This window comes from Squalius cephalus (genome assembly GCF_949319135.1).
Source record: "Squalius cephalus genome assembly, chromosome: 11".
Classification (NCBI taxonomy): Eukaryota; Metazoa; Chordata; class Actinopteri; order Cypriniformes; family Leuciscidae; genus Squalius; species Squalius cephalus.
The window spans coordinates 30,345,838-30,361,034 of NC_137132.1; the positions used below are offsets into that span (position 1 = coordinate 30,345,838).

At 36.8% G+C, this 15,197-nt stretch overlaps 1 protein-coding gene across 3 annotated transcripts in view; it reads right to left on the reverse strand.

Moving 5' to 3' along the window:
* Positions 1-1,616: 1,616 nt before the first annotated feature.
* The window catches only part of ece2b (endothelin converting enzyme 2b), a 71,326-nt gene continuing 57,745 nt past the window's right edge, over positions 1,617-15,197 (reverse strand). For all 3 annotated transcript variants that reach the window (XM_079885783.1, XM_079885784.1, XM_079885785.1), the window contains 9 exons: positions 14,617-14,727; positions 14,339-14,437; positions 14,107-14,184; positions 9,277-9,380; positions 9,078-9,188; positions 8,915-8,982; positions 7,735-7,925; positions 6,778-6,873; positions 1,617-5,112 (listed from right to left, as the gene is read on the reverse strand). In XM_079885783.1, the coding sequence (XP_079741909.1) occupies positions 4,936-5,112; positions 6,778-6,873; positions 7,735-7,925; positions 8,915-8,982; positions 9,078-9,188; positions 9,277-9,380; positions 14,107-14,184; positions 14,339-14,437; positions 14,617-14,727 (1,035 nt within the window). In that variant the 3' untranslated portion in view covers positions 1,617-4,935. The remainder of the gene's footprint in view (positions 5,113-6,777; positions 6,874-7,734; positions 7,926-8,914; positions 8,983-9,077; positions 9,189-9,276; positions 9,381-14,106; positions 14,185-14,338; positions 14,438-14,616; positions 14,728-15,197) is intronic.

Genomic DNA, 15,197 nt, shown 5'->3' on the forward strand with positions numbered 1-15,197 from the left:
AAGTGTAGTCAGAGGAGTTTGGAGCCAGGACTGAGCCGACAGTGCAGGGATTCAGGGCGGAGCCGGCAGGGCTGGAGTCCTGGGCAGAGCCATCTAAGTACGGGGCCTCTAGCATCTGGAGAGCCGACACAGTGGGACGCCTCTGGAGAAATGGCAATGTCTGTCTAACCGGCAGAGCTGGGAGCCTCTGGAGAGCTGAGAACGTCTGGCTAACCGGCAGAGCTGGCAGAATGGGACGCCTCTTGAGATCTGGCAACGTCTGGATAGCCGGCAGAGCTGGTAGCCTCTGGAGAGTTGGCAGAAAGGGATGCAGCTTGAGAGCTGGCAGAGAGGGTTAGTCCTAACCCTAACATCTGTAAAGCGTCTGTAGGGCCAGCTGCAAGGAGAGACTCTGGAAGACCGGCTGTGAGGAGGGACTCTGGCAGGCTGACAGTGGGAGAGCTGGCAGAACGGGATGCTTCTGGAGAGCTGGCAGAGCTGGAAACGTCTAGATCAGGGATGGGCAACTTCAGTCCTGGAGGGCCCCACTGTCCTGCAGAGTTTAGCTCCAACCCTAATCAAACACACCTGAACAAGCTAATCAGTGTCTTAGGATAATTAGAAAGCTACAGGCAGGTGAGTTTTATCAGGGTTGGAGCTAAACCCTGCAGGACAGTGGCCCTTCAGGACTGAAGTTGCCCATCCCTGGTCTAGATAGCCGGCAGAGCTGGGAGCGTCTGTAGGGCCAGCTGCAAGCAGAGACTTAGGAAGACCGGCTGTGAGGAGGGATTCTGGAAGGCTGACAGTGGGAATGACCTCTGGTGGACCGGTTGAGTGGTTGATATCTGGAGGACCAGCTGAGAAAAAGGTCTCAGGAATGCCAGCTGAATGACTAAGGATCTCTAGAATGTCGATTGAGAAGGAAGTGTCCGGCAGGGCAGGGAGCCAGGGATGAGCCAGTAGAGCATGAACTGGGGACTGGAGAAATTCAAAGATGTTCCCTCTGGTCGGATTGAGGTGGAAATAAATGACAACCTTGCCTGAGGCGAGGGAGCATGGGGTGACCTTTGTGCCCGAGATGAGGAAGCTTGGTACGGCCACCTGAGCCGAGGGAGTTTGGAGTGGCCTCCTTGGCCGAAAAGAGGGAGCTTGGTACACCCACCTAGGATGAGAAGAGGAAGCTTGGAACGGCCTCCTTGGCCGAGAAGAGGGGGCTTGGTACGCCCATCTTGGCCGAGAAAAGGAAGCTTGGAACTGACTGGGACAGCGGCCTCTGCTGGAGATCACTGGAACACAAAGGTAATTCTTACGAGATCCACAGGTGAGTAAAGCAGCTAAGAACTCTGTATCCTTATAAGCCAAACACTGACTGAATGCGTGTGTGTGCTTATAAAGGAGTGAAGATGAATGAAGTGATGAGGATCAGGTGCGGGTTATTGGTAACTATGGTAACTGATTGTTTGGCACACAGGGGTACCGTTACAGGGGAAATGTGACAGAAACAATAAAACATTAAAATATAAATAATATAAAAACAATATTATTACTACATTACCTACATAAATTACACCAAAAATATTTCATAAGTAACAAAGTAAATAGTTTGAAAAACCAAGTGAAAATTTAGGCTTTTTTTATAATATATATATCCTTTATTTCATGTTCATTGACAGTTCTCTAGGTTGAATGTAGCACTACACACTGGGCAGAGCATATCCCCCTCTCAACTAATATTTCAGGGAATGTTGTCTGATTAAAAAAAAGAAAGAAAATAAAAACACAACTATTAGACAGTGTAACCTCTCAAATATCAATGCCAGCCTTACACAAGAGACATGACAACAAACTACAGTTGATTAAATGGTGAATGTACACTCTATAAATTAAATAAGGCATCTTCTTGAAGATGATTGACAATGTCAGTATTTTAACGGTGAGTGGGTGGATAATATCACCCTGTATCATCCCATAATTTTGAACGGAATGTGGTATGTGGCACATTTAATGACATTCTGGAAAATAACGATTCGCATCTATCATTTCTATAAGTTGAACTTCTTTGAAACTCTGAAAGTGAAGTGTGAGTGTCAGAATGTGATAGATACCTCCAATTACACTCAAGCCAAAGCTCAATAAATGGCTTTCATCCAGCAAAAACATTAAGATAATCAGTCTTTCAGTTCTCAAAAGGAAATTCTCGATTGGCATTTTGGTATTTGAGACTGAAATGGCAAATAAAGCAGGCTTATAACACACTTAAATGGCATTTACTGGCTATTAAAGGCTTGAAACATTTCAAGTTTCCATTTTTTTCAACATAAATTGGAATATATTTAAGTCTATCTATGTACATCGTATTCCATAGGTCTACAGTAAATAATTAAGGCCAAAACCAAATGCCTCTCCATGGCAAAACATAAGACTGACATCTGCCCCATAATCCTCATGGAGCCCATGAATTGAAAAATATTCATGGTGTTATACAAAGCGGAAGTCTGGAAGCGTTCAGTAACATTATTCAATCAAACTTAAAACAAAGCACTAAAACTTCCAAGAGTGTTGATAGACAACATGAAGAAAGACTGACTAAACAGTTCAAGGAATAATTCACCCAAAAATGAAAATTCTGCCATCATTTGCCTCAGTCCCATCAATGGAACAAAAAAGGAGATATTTTGAAAAATGTTCATGCTGTTTTCCATTCAGAGAAAGCATACAGTGAAGCATTCAGAATTTTCATTTTTGGGTTCATTATACCTTAAATAGCTTTACCAAATGAGCGTGTCACAATAATCTACAGTGCTTGTTAACAGTTCGAATTTTCTAATTTAATGGCAGTAACATTCATCGGTTAACCTCATCTCGGCGTAGCTAATAACTGTAGCGCTCTCAGCCTCTGGCTATGTAGAAAATAGAGTTGAAATGTGGATGTTTATATGTCAGCTGTCGGAATAAGATGCCAAACACACTTACAGCTTTTAAAATGGTGCAATTCAACTGTGGTTTAAAATAAACAAAAGGTGAAGTCAGCAGCATTCAAAATACATCAAATGACACAACCGGCCTGCTTCAGGAAAGCAAAAGCCAGGCTCAAAAGAAAAACTGGCCAATCAACACTTCAACAGAACAAACATTCAGATTAAAATGTCCTCGCAAGGTCAATTTACAGCAACTGAAAACTCAGGAGATGGGATTGGACACAGCAATCCAATCTGAAATGAGTAATTTTATCACTCTACACATACAATGATGTCTGATGCAACTCTCTGAAACACTTTAGGCATGCTGGAAAGTTTAGCAAATGGGTGAATCTCAAGAAATATGTCAAGAAAATGTCATATTTCAACTAAACTTGATTGAAAATGAAGCCTGTTATTAGGATTTCTTGCATTGTGACATTATTTTTCAAACGTTTATCCCACAAATCTCATTATTATCATGCAAAAGAAGAAACAATGTCATTATCACCATAATAAAATTGGGGTAAGAATTTTTTTATGTTTTTGAAATAAATGCTCACCAAGACTGATTTAGTTTAATCAAAAATACAGTAAAATCAGTGGTATTGTGAAATATTATTACAATTTACTGTTTTCTTATTTAATATATTTGAAGATTTAATTTATTCCTGTGATATCAAAGTTGAATTTTCAGCATCATTATCCTTCATAAATCATTCTAATACGCTGATTTCTTATTATTATTATCAATTCTGAAAACAGTTGTGCCACTTAATATTCTTGTGGAAACCTTGATACCGTTTTTTTTCAGGATTCTCTGATGAATAAAAAGGTCAAAAGAAGATCATCTTTGTTGTACAAACTCTAATTTATGTTGATTTAAAAAAAGTTATTGTATTACAGTATTTGTTTACTGGAACATTATTTACAGAGTATAATCTAATGAACTGTAGGGAATTTGAGGAATAATGTGTTAGATTGTCATGAAAAATTTGAAATAGTTCTAAAAATATACATTTTTAATGCAAATAATCCTAATAATCTATTGATTTCGGGGTGAAATATGATTCGAACATTTGTGAGATTCACCCTTTTAGTGGTTTTGAGAACGTAACGTGAGTTTTTCAGCAGACTTGACAAAGTTCAAACAACGTGGAGACGTCCCTTCACAGACACACTGACACGGAAACACAGCGTTCACATACAAGTAAATGACTTTAGGCAAACACACTGGATTTACACTGGAATTGAATTACTGAAGGTCGAAGCAGTGCAAATTTCCACTTTCGCTTACACAAGGAACAAAACTAAAATTGTTCTTTGGCAAAGAGCAGTTTAAAATGAACATTTCATTTCAACTTTGTCAAGATCTAAACATGATACACAGGTGGGATGAACAAACAGTGGCTCTCCCTGTCATTAGATAGCATTTCTAAGAAATCACAATTGGGAAATATGCTTGCTTCCTTCCTTTCCTGTGGGGGGGGGGGGATGGGGATGTCGTTCCACAGATGTCGTTCATCACTTCCTGTGAGGTCACCATGAGAACGTGAATCTCCCTGTGAAGTCATCACAGATGGAGCCAAACGTTTCCTGTGAGGTCACGGAGACACATATTCCCAGTGGCGTCACAGTGGTCATATCTTCCAAATCCGAAGACAAGCAATCAGGGTATGAAGTGCAGAATCACACATGTAAGCGTTGGACGGGGCCCATTAATGTCCATCGAGTTCAGCAAACAAATAAATAAAGCGAGCCCACGTGGGCTGATGTGGCGGCAGAGGAAAATTTGATATCGGTCGATTCGAACACTGGAGAACATCAACGTTGGCAGGCGCTCGCCTCATCCTCCTGCATTCGGCCCAACTCCTCAAACAACTTTAGCACATAAATTAAAAAACAGTGCTTGAGAAAGAGCCCAAACTGTCCGTTCAGCGTGTGTTTTTTTGGCCAGGCTGGTCTGTGTAAGCAAGCTGGTGTTTTGTGGGTGCCAGTCCTACCACACCTCACAGCGGTGGCCTGAGTTCATGGGAGAGCCCAGCGGACACTGGAAGTGCTCTGCGAAGTCGGGCGAGTTGGACAGGGTGCCGATGACGCGGTATTTGGGTGGGCTGTGAGGGTCCGTCATCAGGCCCTCGTGAGCGCTTTCTGGCGTTCGGACAGAGCACCAGACCTGAGAAGAAGAGCCAAAGGAATACGTTTCTGAGACCACATGTTTTCACAATCATTTTTCTATGAATATAGCACAGCAGTGCTTTAAATAGATTTTCAAATAGTTGTATCTCGGCCAAATATTGCCCTGTCCTAACAAACCATACATCAATGGAGAGCTTATTTATTTAGCTTTCAGATGATGTATAGGTCTCAATTGAAAAAAAAACTATCCCCCTTGTGACTGGTTTTGTGGTCCAGGGTCACATATCGGTAACACTGTTTTTTATGATTTACAGCAAATATTAATTCATATTAATTTATACATATAATAATATACTAACATTGTAATAGTAACATTTTACAATAAGGTCCCATTAGATAACGCATTACCTAACTAACAATGAGGAAGACATTTGCTACAGTTTTTAATAATCTTTGTTCAGGTTAGTTAATAAAAAATACAACTGTTCATAGGTTCATGTCAGCTCAGGTCCATTTAATAATACTAATAGAATTGTTAGAATTAGAAAATAATGTTAATATTATATAGTAATTGTCTGGGTTTATCTTAATTAAATTAATTCTGGTTAGCCTTCAGATAAATGTATGATGTTATATATTATAATGGTAACACTTTACAATAAGGTTTCATTTGTTACCATTAGTTAACTACATTAGTTACCATGAACTAACAATGAAAAATACTTCTAAAACATTAAGTAATCTTAGACAATGTTAATATCAACATTGATAATACATTATTCAATTCAAAAGTTGTATTTTCTAACAATTTCTAATTCTAACAATTCTGTTAGTATTATTAAATGGACCTGAGCTATATATATGTGTGTGTGTGTATGTATGAATATACATATTTCTTTGATATTACATATTAACATTAGATTTAGAAATTCTCAAAAAAATCTAATTATTTATAATGTATTCATCTTTAAATATTATTTTATCATTAAAGAACATTAAATTGTTATTTTATTAAGAAAAGTCATTACTTTTTCTGTCACCACATCATATAGTGCCTAAAATAAGGTTAAGTTTATAATATATAACACAGTATATGAACACTAACCAAAATTCCTTTTTTTAAGATTTATCAAGGCAATATTAATTTCTACATGTAGTAATATATTAACATTATAAGTTAGATAATGTTAATATATTAACTAAATATATTTATTTATGAAATTACAGAAATCATTTATTATATATTCCATATTATTCTATAATATTACATATTACAGCATTTACCAAGATTAAGATGTGCTGTAAGAAGATCAAAATTCAAATCACTGGTAGTTTATTAATCTTGGTTAATATATACTATAATAATACGTTTACATTAATTTTATAATTAATATTTTAAATTTTAAATATATTAAGAAACAATCAAAAAAAAAAAAGTTGTTAGATCCTGAAGCATTGACTTTAAAGTGTTACTTTATTATTTAAAAATATAAAAAAAGTGTTATTTTATTCAGCAAATTCATTACTTATACTGCCACCACATCGTTTAGTGCCTGACATGTAAATAAGTTTAATATTTGGCTTGTATTGGTGAGGCACAGCATGTTTACCAGGTACACAGTAGTTGGGTGAACAGGTGTTTCACGTCATACTTGTTATTATTTTTGCATACTTGCTACTCTTTTTGTGTGTCTTTTCATACCTGTGCAAAACCTAAGAAGAAGAGCTGGTCGTTTGTCAGATTGACAGCGGGGAGTCTTTTCTCTTCACCGTTTTTCTTCACCCATGACCTATACGCCTGTCCAAACAAAGATCTCAAAATCAGACATTTGTCTTTGTTCAATTTAACTGCAGCATTTGCATTAGCTTGGGGAAAAGAATGTCTAGTGATTTCTATCCATCACCAGAAGGGGGAGCCCCGGGAACCACAAAATCTTCAAAAACATAAACATTTCCATGGGATGTTTTTATAAAATGTACTTCTTTAATGGCTTTAAAAGGCTCTAAATGACCATCCACTCTTAATGTGGACAGAGCATACTGTAAATTCTTAGGCCTGTCGTTTAAATTATTAAATGGTTATAAATAAATTACGTGAGTGCCCATACAAATACTGGGTATTTAGGAAAGTGAGTTTTGCAGGGCTGATGTCTGCTTTATTTACAAAAATGTAGCCTACACCCCATGTTGTATATGCACATTTATTAAATGACAAAAAAGCAAAAAATTAAAAGAAAAGAAATGTAACCAGTGTCAGGTAAGTTACACTTCAACAGTGCAATTGGATTACTTTCCTAATTACTCAGTTTTTCAAAAGTATTGCATCACTTATTACTATTTATTCTAAATCCCATATCAACCAATTGTTCATCGACCAGTTGAACAATACAAGGATAGACATTGAACTGCTTATTTAATTCTTTCAAATAAATCATACAAAACTGCATTAAATTATTCTTGAACTGACAAAGCATTTAAAGAGTGAGGGTTGCATAAAAACATACATTTTAACATTAGATGACGTTAAATTGATGAAAAATGAAATCTGTAATAAAATTACAGAAAAATAAGAGTAGTGTCTTACTTTACTGTAATTAAATCACAGTAATTAATGACTTACTGTAGTAATGCACTATACCCAAAACTGAATGTAACCTACGTGATAGGCAGCTTTCAGACCACCGTTGTCTGCTATGTTTTCTCCCAGCGTCTGTTTTCCATTAATGTGCTCTCCATTGATGGTGTACTGAGTGTACTGATCCACCATACACTCGGTGCGGTTCTTAAACGCCTCCACCGAGGAGTTCTGCCACCACGGTCGAAGGTTTCCATCTTTGTCATACTCTCTGCCTGTGTAATACAATTAAACGGTTATATAATGAAATATTGAATTTTATTGATGCACTATAAAAAAATGTATCGCAACTTTAAGAACTCAAAAAGACCTTCATTGAAATTAAGCCACCAAAACGTTCTGTAAACATGCATGGATTTGTTTTGTTACTCTGACAAAACTTAAACCTGCTGGAAAAAGTGCACTTTAATGTATTACAAGTATTGATGAAATAAGGTCACTTAAGTGTACTTAAAGAGAGTACACTTTCATGAATGTTTCTTTACACACTTAAGTCCACTTAGTAATAACGTCAAATTAAAAGTTTTACTGTAAAATGCAGTTTAAATCATTGTTTTAATAATCTTTTGTCATGCTTTAAAGTGCACTAATTTTGATGTGTTGACTAACATACTAAAGCACATGTAAAATACTTAATTACAATTTTAACTGATGTGTTATTCAATTTAACATTTAAAGTTAATGTATTTAAATCTCTTTGTAATGATGAAGTTTAAGATATATGACAAGTTTCAATAGAAATGACATTAAAGTATATTTTAATTTACATAAATGCTTGTCAGTATATATATTTAACTACATTTCAAAGACAATAGAAGTAATTATGAAATTACTTATAAAGATTAACTTAAGTCCTATTTAAGTGGGTCAAAAAGCACTCGAAAGGTTAGCTAATTGCATTTAGTAGAAATTTAATTAAATTGATATTCAGTTCACACTTAAGTATATTCTTTTAAATTCAGTTCACACTTAAGTATATTATTTTAAAGTATATCATTTTCATAATAAATACTCTTTTTTTTAAAGTATGCTAAAGTGTACTTCTTTTTCAAAAAGGACAATCACAATCAGTTTAATTTTAAGGGCCAGAGAGAACATTGAGAATGTTAATGGATTTTTTTTTTAAAATCTTTTCTAATAATATTTTTGGCCATCAGGGAAAGAAAATATAAATGATATATGATATGATCCCCAGTGTACTAACCTTGATCATCAAATGCATGCGTTAACTCATGTCCCATGACCACTCCAATACCACCAAAGTTTAAAGCTCTGTGAAACACACCAAAACATCATAGTTGTTATAAACTCAGGAGGGTTTTTTTTTTTTTAGCAACATGCTAACTATTTCAGCCATGTCTGCTCACTTGGGGTGATCGTGGGCGTAGAACGGGGCCTGTAAGATGCCAGCGGGGAAGACGATGCCATTCTTGGTTGGCATGTAGTAAGCGTTCACCGTGGGTGGAGTCATACTCCATCTACAGATTCAAAGATAGCGCAATCACAAATCAGCCACCGTCTTACAGGGAGCCTCTCTTCTCTCTTATCACACACTGTTAAACTCACTGGTCTCTGTTTGGTGGCTTGCGGAGCTGGTCTGCCATCACTCGTGCTGAGAAGTTATAGAAGTTGATCATATTCTGGAAGAAGTTGTCTTCTGTAACCTCATACTACAGGAAAAAACACAATATAATAATATAATTATAATATAATATAATATAATATAAGGGACTGTTCGTTTTTAATTTAAGGGGCTACTGGAGGAGTTTTGAGATCTATAGTCAAAATAGACTTGACCCTCCCTTCGCCAGCAATACATTTTTCTATGACCCTCCAAAATGATTGTGAAAAAAGCCATGACACTCCCCGATAATTTATTGATTACTTCTGTACTGGTTTGCGCTTGGCAAAGATGTTCAGATAGTCATTATTTTTTACAACTATGACAAACGACTTAAACTCTGCGTTCTCATCTTACTAGGGCTGTAACAGACCAAAACCCACAATCTGGTATCACGATTTTTGATTTGAAAAAAATCTCCATGTTTTCGGTGCTGATGCGGTGGTGACGCGTTCATGTAACATGTGGGTGGCGCTGCTAGCCTGGTTAAAACCAGACCATTCTCAGTAGTAACTGAGTTATGGTCTGGCAAAACTTCATTAATAACTCATTTCCAAAGGGGCGTCACCAACGGACGTCGCTCAAATGCCTCTGGGCGCAGTTGGATAGACCTAAAACCAATCAGAGCGATCGTCATCGTGTAAAGCCATATGCTGCATCCCAATTCGCCTAAGTTACACTACACCATAAAAGTATGTACTCTTTTTGTGAAGAAAAGGTATTTACTTTTGAATGTGTAGCAAAAAAGTAGGCAAGCTTTGAGACATACTACTTCATCATCTTTATCGGACGGATCTGTCGCGTGCATCCTGTCACTTAAACTGCCCTGTCAATCATCTTGTCACAGTTAAAATCCTCTATTAAATCTAATTAATTTCCTACCGTTTCGGAGAGAAATGTAGTAGCACGTTCATCTGCCAGTGGGTCTTTCATGGAGACTGTCCTCATGTGTTTGCAATTTGAATATAATAATGCATTTAAAAGTTGCTGCGCTTCACCAACAGACGTCGCTCAATGGGCGCAATTGGATAGACCTAAAACCAATCAGAACGATCGTCATCGTGTAAAGCCCGCCCCAACGTTTCTGATTGGTGCCGCGATTTCGACGGATTAGAAATGGGCTTGAATGAGCTCTTTGCCAGACTACTTGCAGAGCAAATCTAAATTTGCCGGAAGTTGTCTGGGTTTTCCCAGGCTATGGCGCTGCCAATAAAGCACCTAAAAGTTGTAACAAAGAACCAAAAACAGTAATGATTATGAATATGTCAAATATAGCAAGGAGACATTTTAATTGTTTATTAATAAACAAGTGTTTTCTGTGTCAGTGTCGGCTGCAAAGATGAAGTTGACGATGCTTGATTCGCGATCTTCCCAGTGAACGCGCCTGAGAGAAATGCACATTTCATACGGATTACATAAGCAGAGAGAGCAGTCTGTTTTCTTTCGTTTTGAATTGTTCTGTTTAAAAGTAGACATTTCAAGCTTTCTATATTTTTCTCAGGTCTGTGAGGCAAGTAGGCTACCTTATACGCTGAGTTTTGGTTCATTTATGAGACAAGCTCGGCGCCTCTGACTTTCTGATTATTTATTGTCTGCTATATTTACTTATTTATTAAATCCAGGCAATTGGTTCATGAAACATTGATGAAAATTAAGATACAATTAATTCAAAACGAAATTCACTTTAAAGAAAGGCAGCTGTTTTGTTTGAGGTCTCTGTGGAAGTTTTAAAGCAGTCTTTTAGTGCCGCTTTCAGAGCGGTCACGTCCGTAACGGAGAACTGTCCGTAACATTGTTTCTTCCTCATAAATGCGAACACGAAAATAAAATAAAATGAATATATTATGTTCTGTGGAGAGCCAACCCTTCTTCATCCAGTGGGTAGTATTACTTTTGGTTTGCACAGTTTAATTCACAGAATTACAAAAAAATATTTTGCCACCTAAAAGTTAAACATTTTTTGTGTCACGTCCGTAACGCATGTGTATTTCCCTCATATTAAATATAAAACGCATGTGTAGACTGATATTTTTCTAATGTCTGGACTCCTTGGGACTGGGAGTATGGATATATAAACAGACGTTTCAATATATTGGTATTAAATGCATTTTCTGAAATTTTGACTGCAAATGTCACGTCCATTACACTGGAATTGCCCAATTTTAAAGAATTTATCCTCAACTAGTTTTGTGGTATAATGTTAACTTCAAATAATACTAATAATAATTTAAAGATGTGGTAGCTTTGGATCTGGACTGGAAGTATAACTCTGGGAGTTGGAAGGGTTGTGTCGCTATTCTGCCTTCTCACACCGTGACACAGGTTCGTGGATCTGAGTGTCGCGATTTCGGTTTCATATCGCATATCGTTACAGCCCTACCCTAGTAATCCAGAGTTCTCGCGAGAGCACAAGTTGAATTTGCTCAGCGAGTTACTCTGGTGTCGAGTAATGATGCTCATTAAATATGCCCCTCGATCTGAGCTGCACCAATCACATCGGGTTATCTGATATAGGCGGGCCAGAGGCGAAGTCATTAGTAAACATTGCAAGATGGCTATGGATGAACACCAGTTGTTTGAAATGGCTTTGGCCGCTACAATGAACGAGTTAGACTTGGCTTTTTATCTAAAACAGGAACAGAAGACGCCGCTCGAATCATTCCTTTGCAAGAAGGGCGTTTTTGCTGTTTTGCCGACCGGATACGGTAAGAGTATAATCTACCAGTTAGCTCTGCTGGTAGCTAAGCGTATAGGGTTTATTGTTGTGATTGGTCATAGTTTTATCCAGTTGCGTGCAGTGAGATTTTCAAATGCATGCTTGGTGCCACCCCTCGAGCTGGGCGATTTTCATTAGTCGACGCCAGACCATTAATCTTTTAGACTTAGGTCTGGATTTCCAGGCTATTACAGCCCTACATTTTACACATCACACTCCACTATTATGGTGGCCATTTCAGTAGATTTACTCACTAACATTGTTGTGGAAACACAATAAGCATGAAAAATAAAATATGTTAGTATCGCGCTACAGCGCACATTCTATCAGCTGCAGTTCTGGCGCCTCAGTCCCAATACTGTAAAACTCGACGTACATTCACATCACATGTTAATGCAGCGGTAGAGTTACACTCACAGGACACTGCACTTATTCGCAATCACAAAAGTTCATTATTTGCTAGTGCTTTAAAGCTTTGCTGGGTAAACATTTCATTGGCGTTCTGTTCTGACATGATGCACTTTTTCTGAGTGCGTACGCCAGAAGTGCACGCGCACTGTCAAACAGCGCCAAACTGGATTTTTTGTTGGGTCAGACCCATCTGCTAGCGATGGGGAGCCGAGACTGAGAGAGCTACATGGAGCTACATGGAAAAATATGCACCAAACAAGCCACTTTGAAATATTGCTGTTTTCATGAATACAAAAGTTGGGTGACCCTCCCCCTAGACTAAAAAAAGTTGGATGACCCTCCCCCTAGACTAAAAAAAGTTGGATGACCCTCCCCTCAACAAAGAATAAAAAGACATGACCCTCCCCTATTTTCCTCCGGTGGTCCATTTCATAAATACCGAACGGTCCCTAATATAATATAATATAATATAATATATTATTACATGGCTTGGCTGAATTCCAATGTAGAATGCGGTCTGTTATTTCTTGATAACAGACCGCTGCGAAGTATAACAGACCGTTGCCATGAAAAACAGCGCGTTGCTATGGACGCGGAACGGACTATTTTCTTTGGCGGAAGCAATACAATCGTTTTTAAATCAATAAACTCCTTTTTAAATAAATAATTTGTGTCAAATTATTTATTTATTTTGTAGGTAGCCATGTAATAAGCGGGATAATGTATAGTGAGCCGGTTGTTATAGTGAATAACAACCCCTTCAGGCTGATTCAAGATCCCTCCGCTTCGCGTCGGGATCCCGTTCAGCCTGTCGGGGTTGTTATTCACTATAACAACCGGCTCACTATACATTATCCCTTACATATAATATAATATAATATAATATAATATAATATAATATAATATAATATAATATAATATAATTTAACCCTCTACGTTTTAAAAGATTTGGGTCGGTAAGATTTTGTTGTTTTTGACTGTCTGCATTTATCAGAAAACACAATAACAACAGTAATATTGTGAAAAAAGTTATACAATTTAAAGTACCCGTGTTCTATTTTAATATATTTTAAAATGTTTTTTATTCTTGTGATGTTAAAGCTGAATTTTCAGCATCATTACTCAGTGTCACATGATCCTTCAGAAATCATTCTAATATGATGATTTGATGCTCAAGAAACATTTCGGATTATTATTGATGCTGAAAACAGTTGTCCTATTTTTTTTTTATTGTTTTTGTCAGACACATTTTTTAAAGATTCTCTGAAATTCAAAGAATAGAATTTGTTTGAAATATCTTTTTTTTTTTTTCAGAATGTAAATGTTTTACTGACATTTTTGATCAATTTAATGCATCCTTGCTGAATTATCATTAAAAAAAAACATACTTCAAGCTTTTGAATGATAGTGCAAATAGATTAAAATTAAATTAAACTTATTATTTATCCACAATTACTAATTTAATGTAAAATACAAATTATTTTTAATATTTAAATAATTTAAGGATCATTCAATCAATATGAACCGCTATATTTTTACATTGAAGCACAACACAACGCTAAATCTGAGATGCATTGAAAATAATTTAAACCTGGAAAAAAGTTTTAGGATTCTAAAAAATGTAAACGAAAGCTATTTGCTGACTCACCCCATCATACACATCATCAAGCTCTTTGGAGTCCAGAATGAAGTCTGGAAATCCAATCATGTCGTAGATGGCATCCGCCTAGAGCCAGAAAACACACTTTATCCTGATTTCTTGACAAGCAATGCAAAGTGTTTACAGTTAAGCTGTTTTTGCCGTCCTGAATCCCAGACAAATCCGCAAGTTTCAGTTATCCAGTCATGCTGATGTCTCTGTCATTCTCATTCTCTCTCACCTTGTCCTTGGCAGCTTGTCGGGTTTGTTCATCCATCCAGTTCAAATCATCTAGCGCGTTTTTGAAAGCTGAGCGGATTTCATTGATCATTCCCTCCGCCTGCATTTTGACAGAAAAGATGAGGTTGTGAACTGTATAATTCACATTGCTGCCACATGATGGCAAACATGCATCACCAATGAGATTCTAAATTAAACATGAGGACATAAACTTGCATTGTCAAATACGTATAGAGGAGGTTTTAGTCTTACAATGACAAATGGCTTTGAGTAACTCACTATTTCTTTGCTCTGTTTGTCGAAGGTGGCTTTGACGAAAAGAGCACCCAGTGCAAAACCAAGAGTGTCATCTGTGTTCCCAATACACGTCTGCCAGCGTGGGGTACAGGACTGAACAAAAAACAGACATATTGACAAATTACACACATGAAACAAGCAGTCATAAAATCACAAAATGGGGACCAGATTGTCGATGTCATTGTGTCAATATAAAACATGCTCCAACTAAACAACAACGCATCACTATATAATCTTTCTTCAATCATACTGATCGCATACACATTATCTCAAGAAAATGACTCTCTCTCTTTAAAGGAACAGTTCACATAGTTATGAAATTCAGATTTTTTTCTCATTATGAAATAGAAATGTGCTTAATTGCATTAAATGTGCACTTGTGGTGTACTTCAAATCTTAAAATTTTAAGAACTGTAGTAGTTACAGATAATATAATAGCAATGAAAAAGAGAGCACACTTTCATGACAATGTTTCTTATCACATTTTTTAAAAGTGCAATTCCTAATAATTGTCACGTTTTAGTCCAGATGATGATAATATTTAGATGAAAGTATTTATTAAA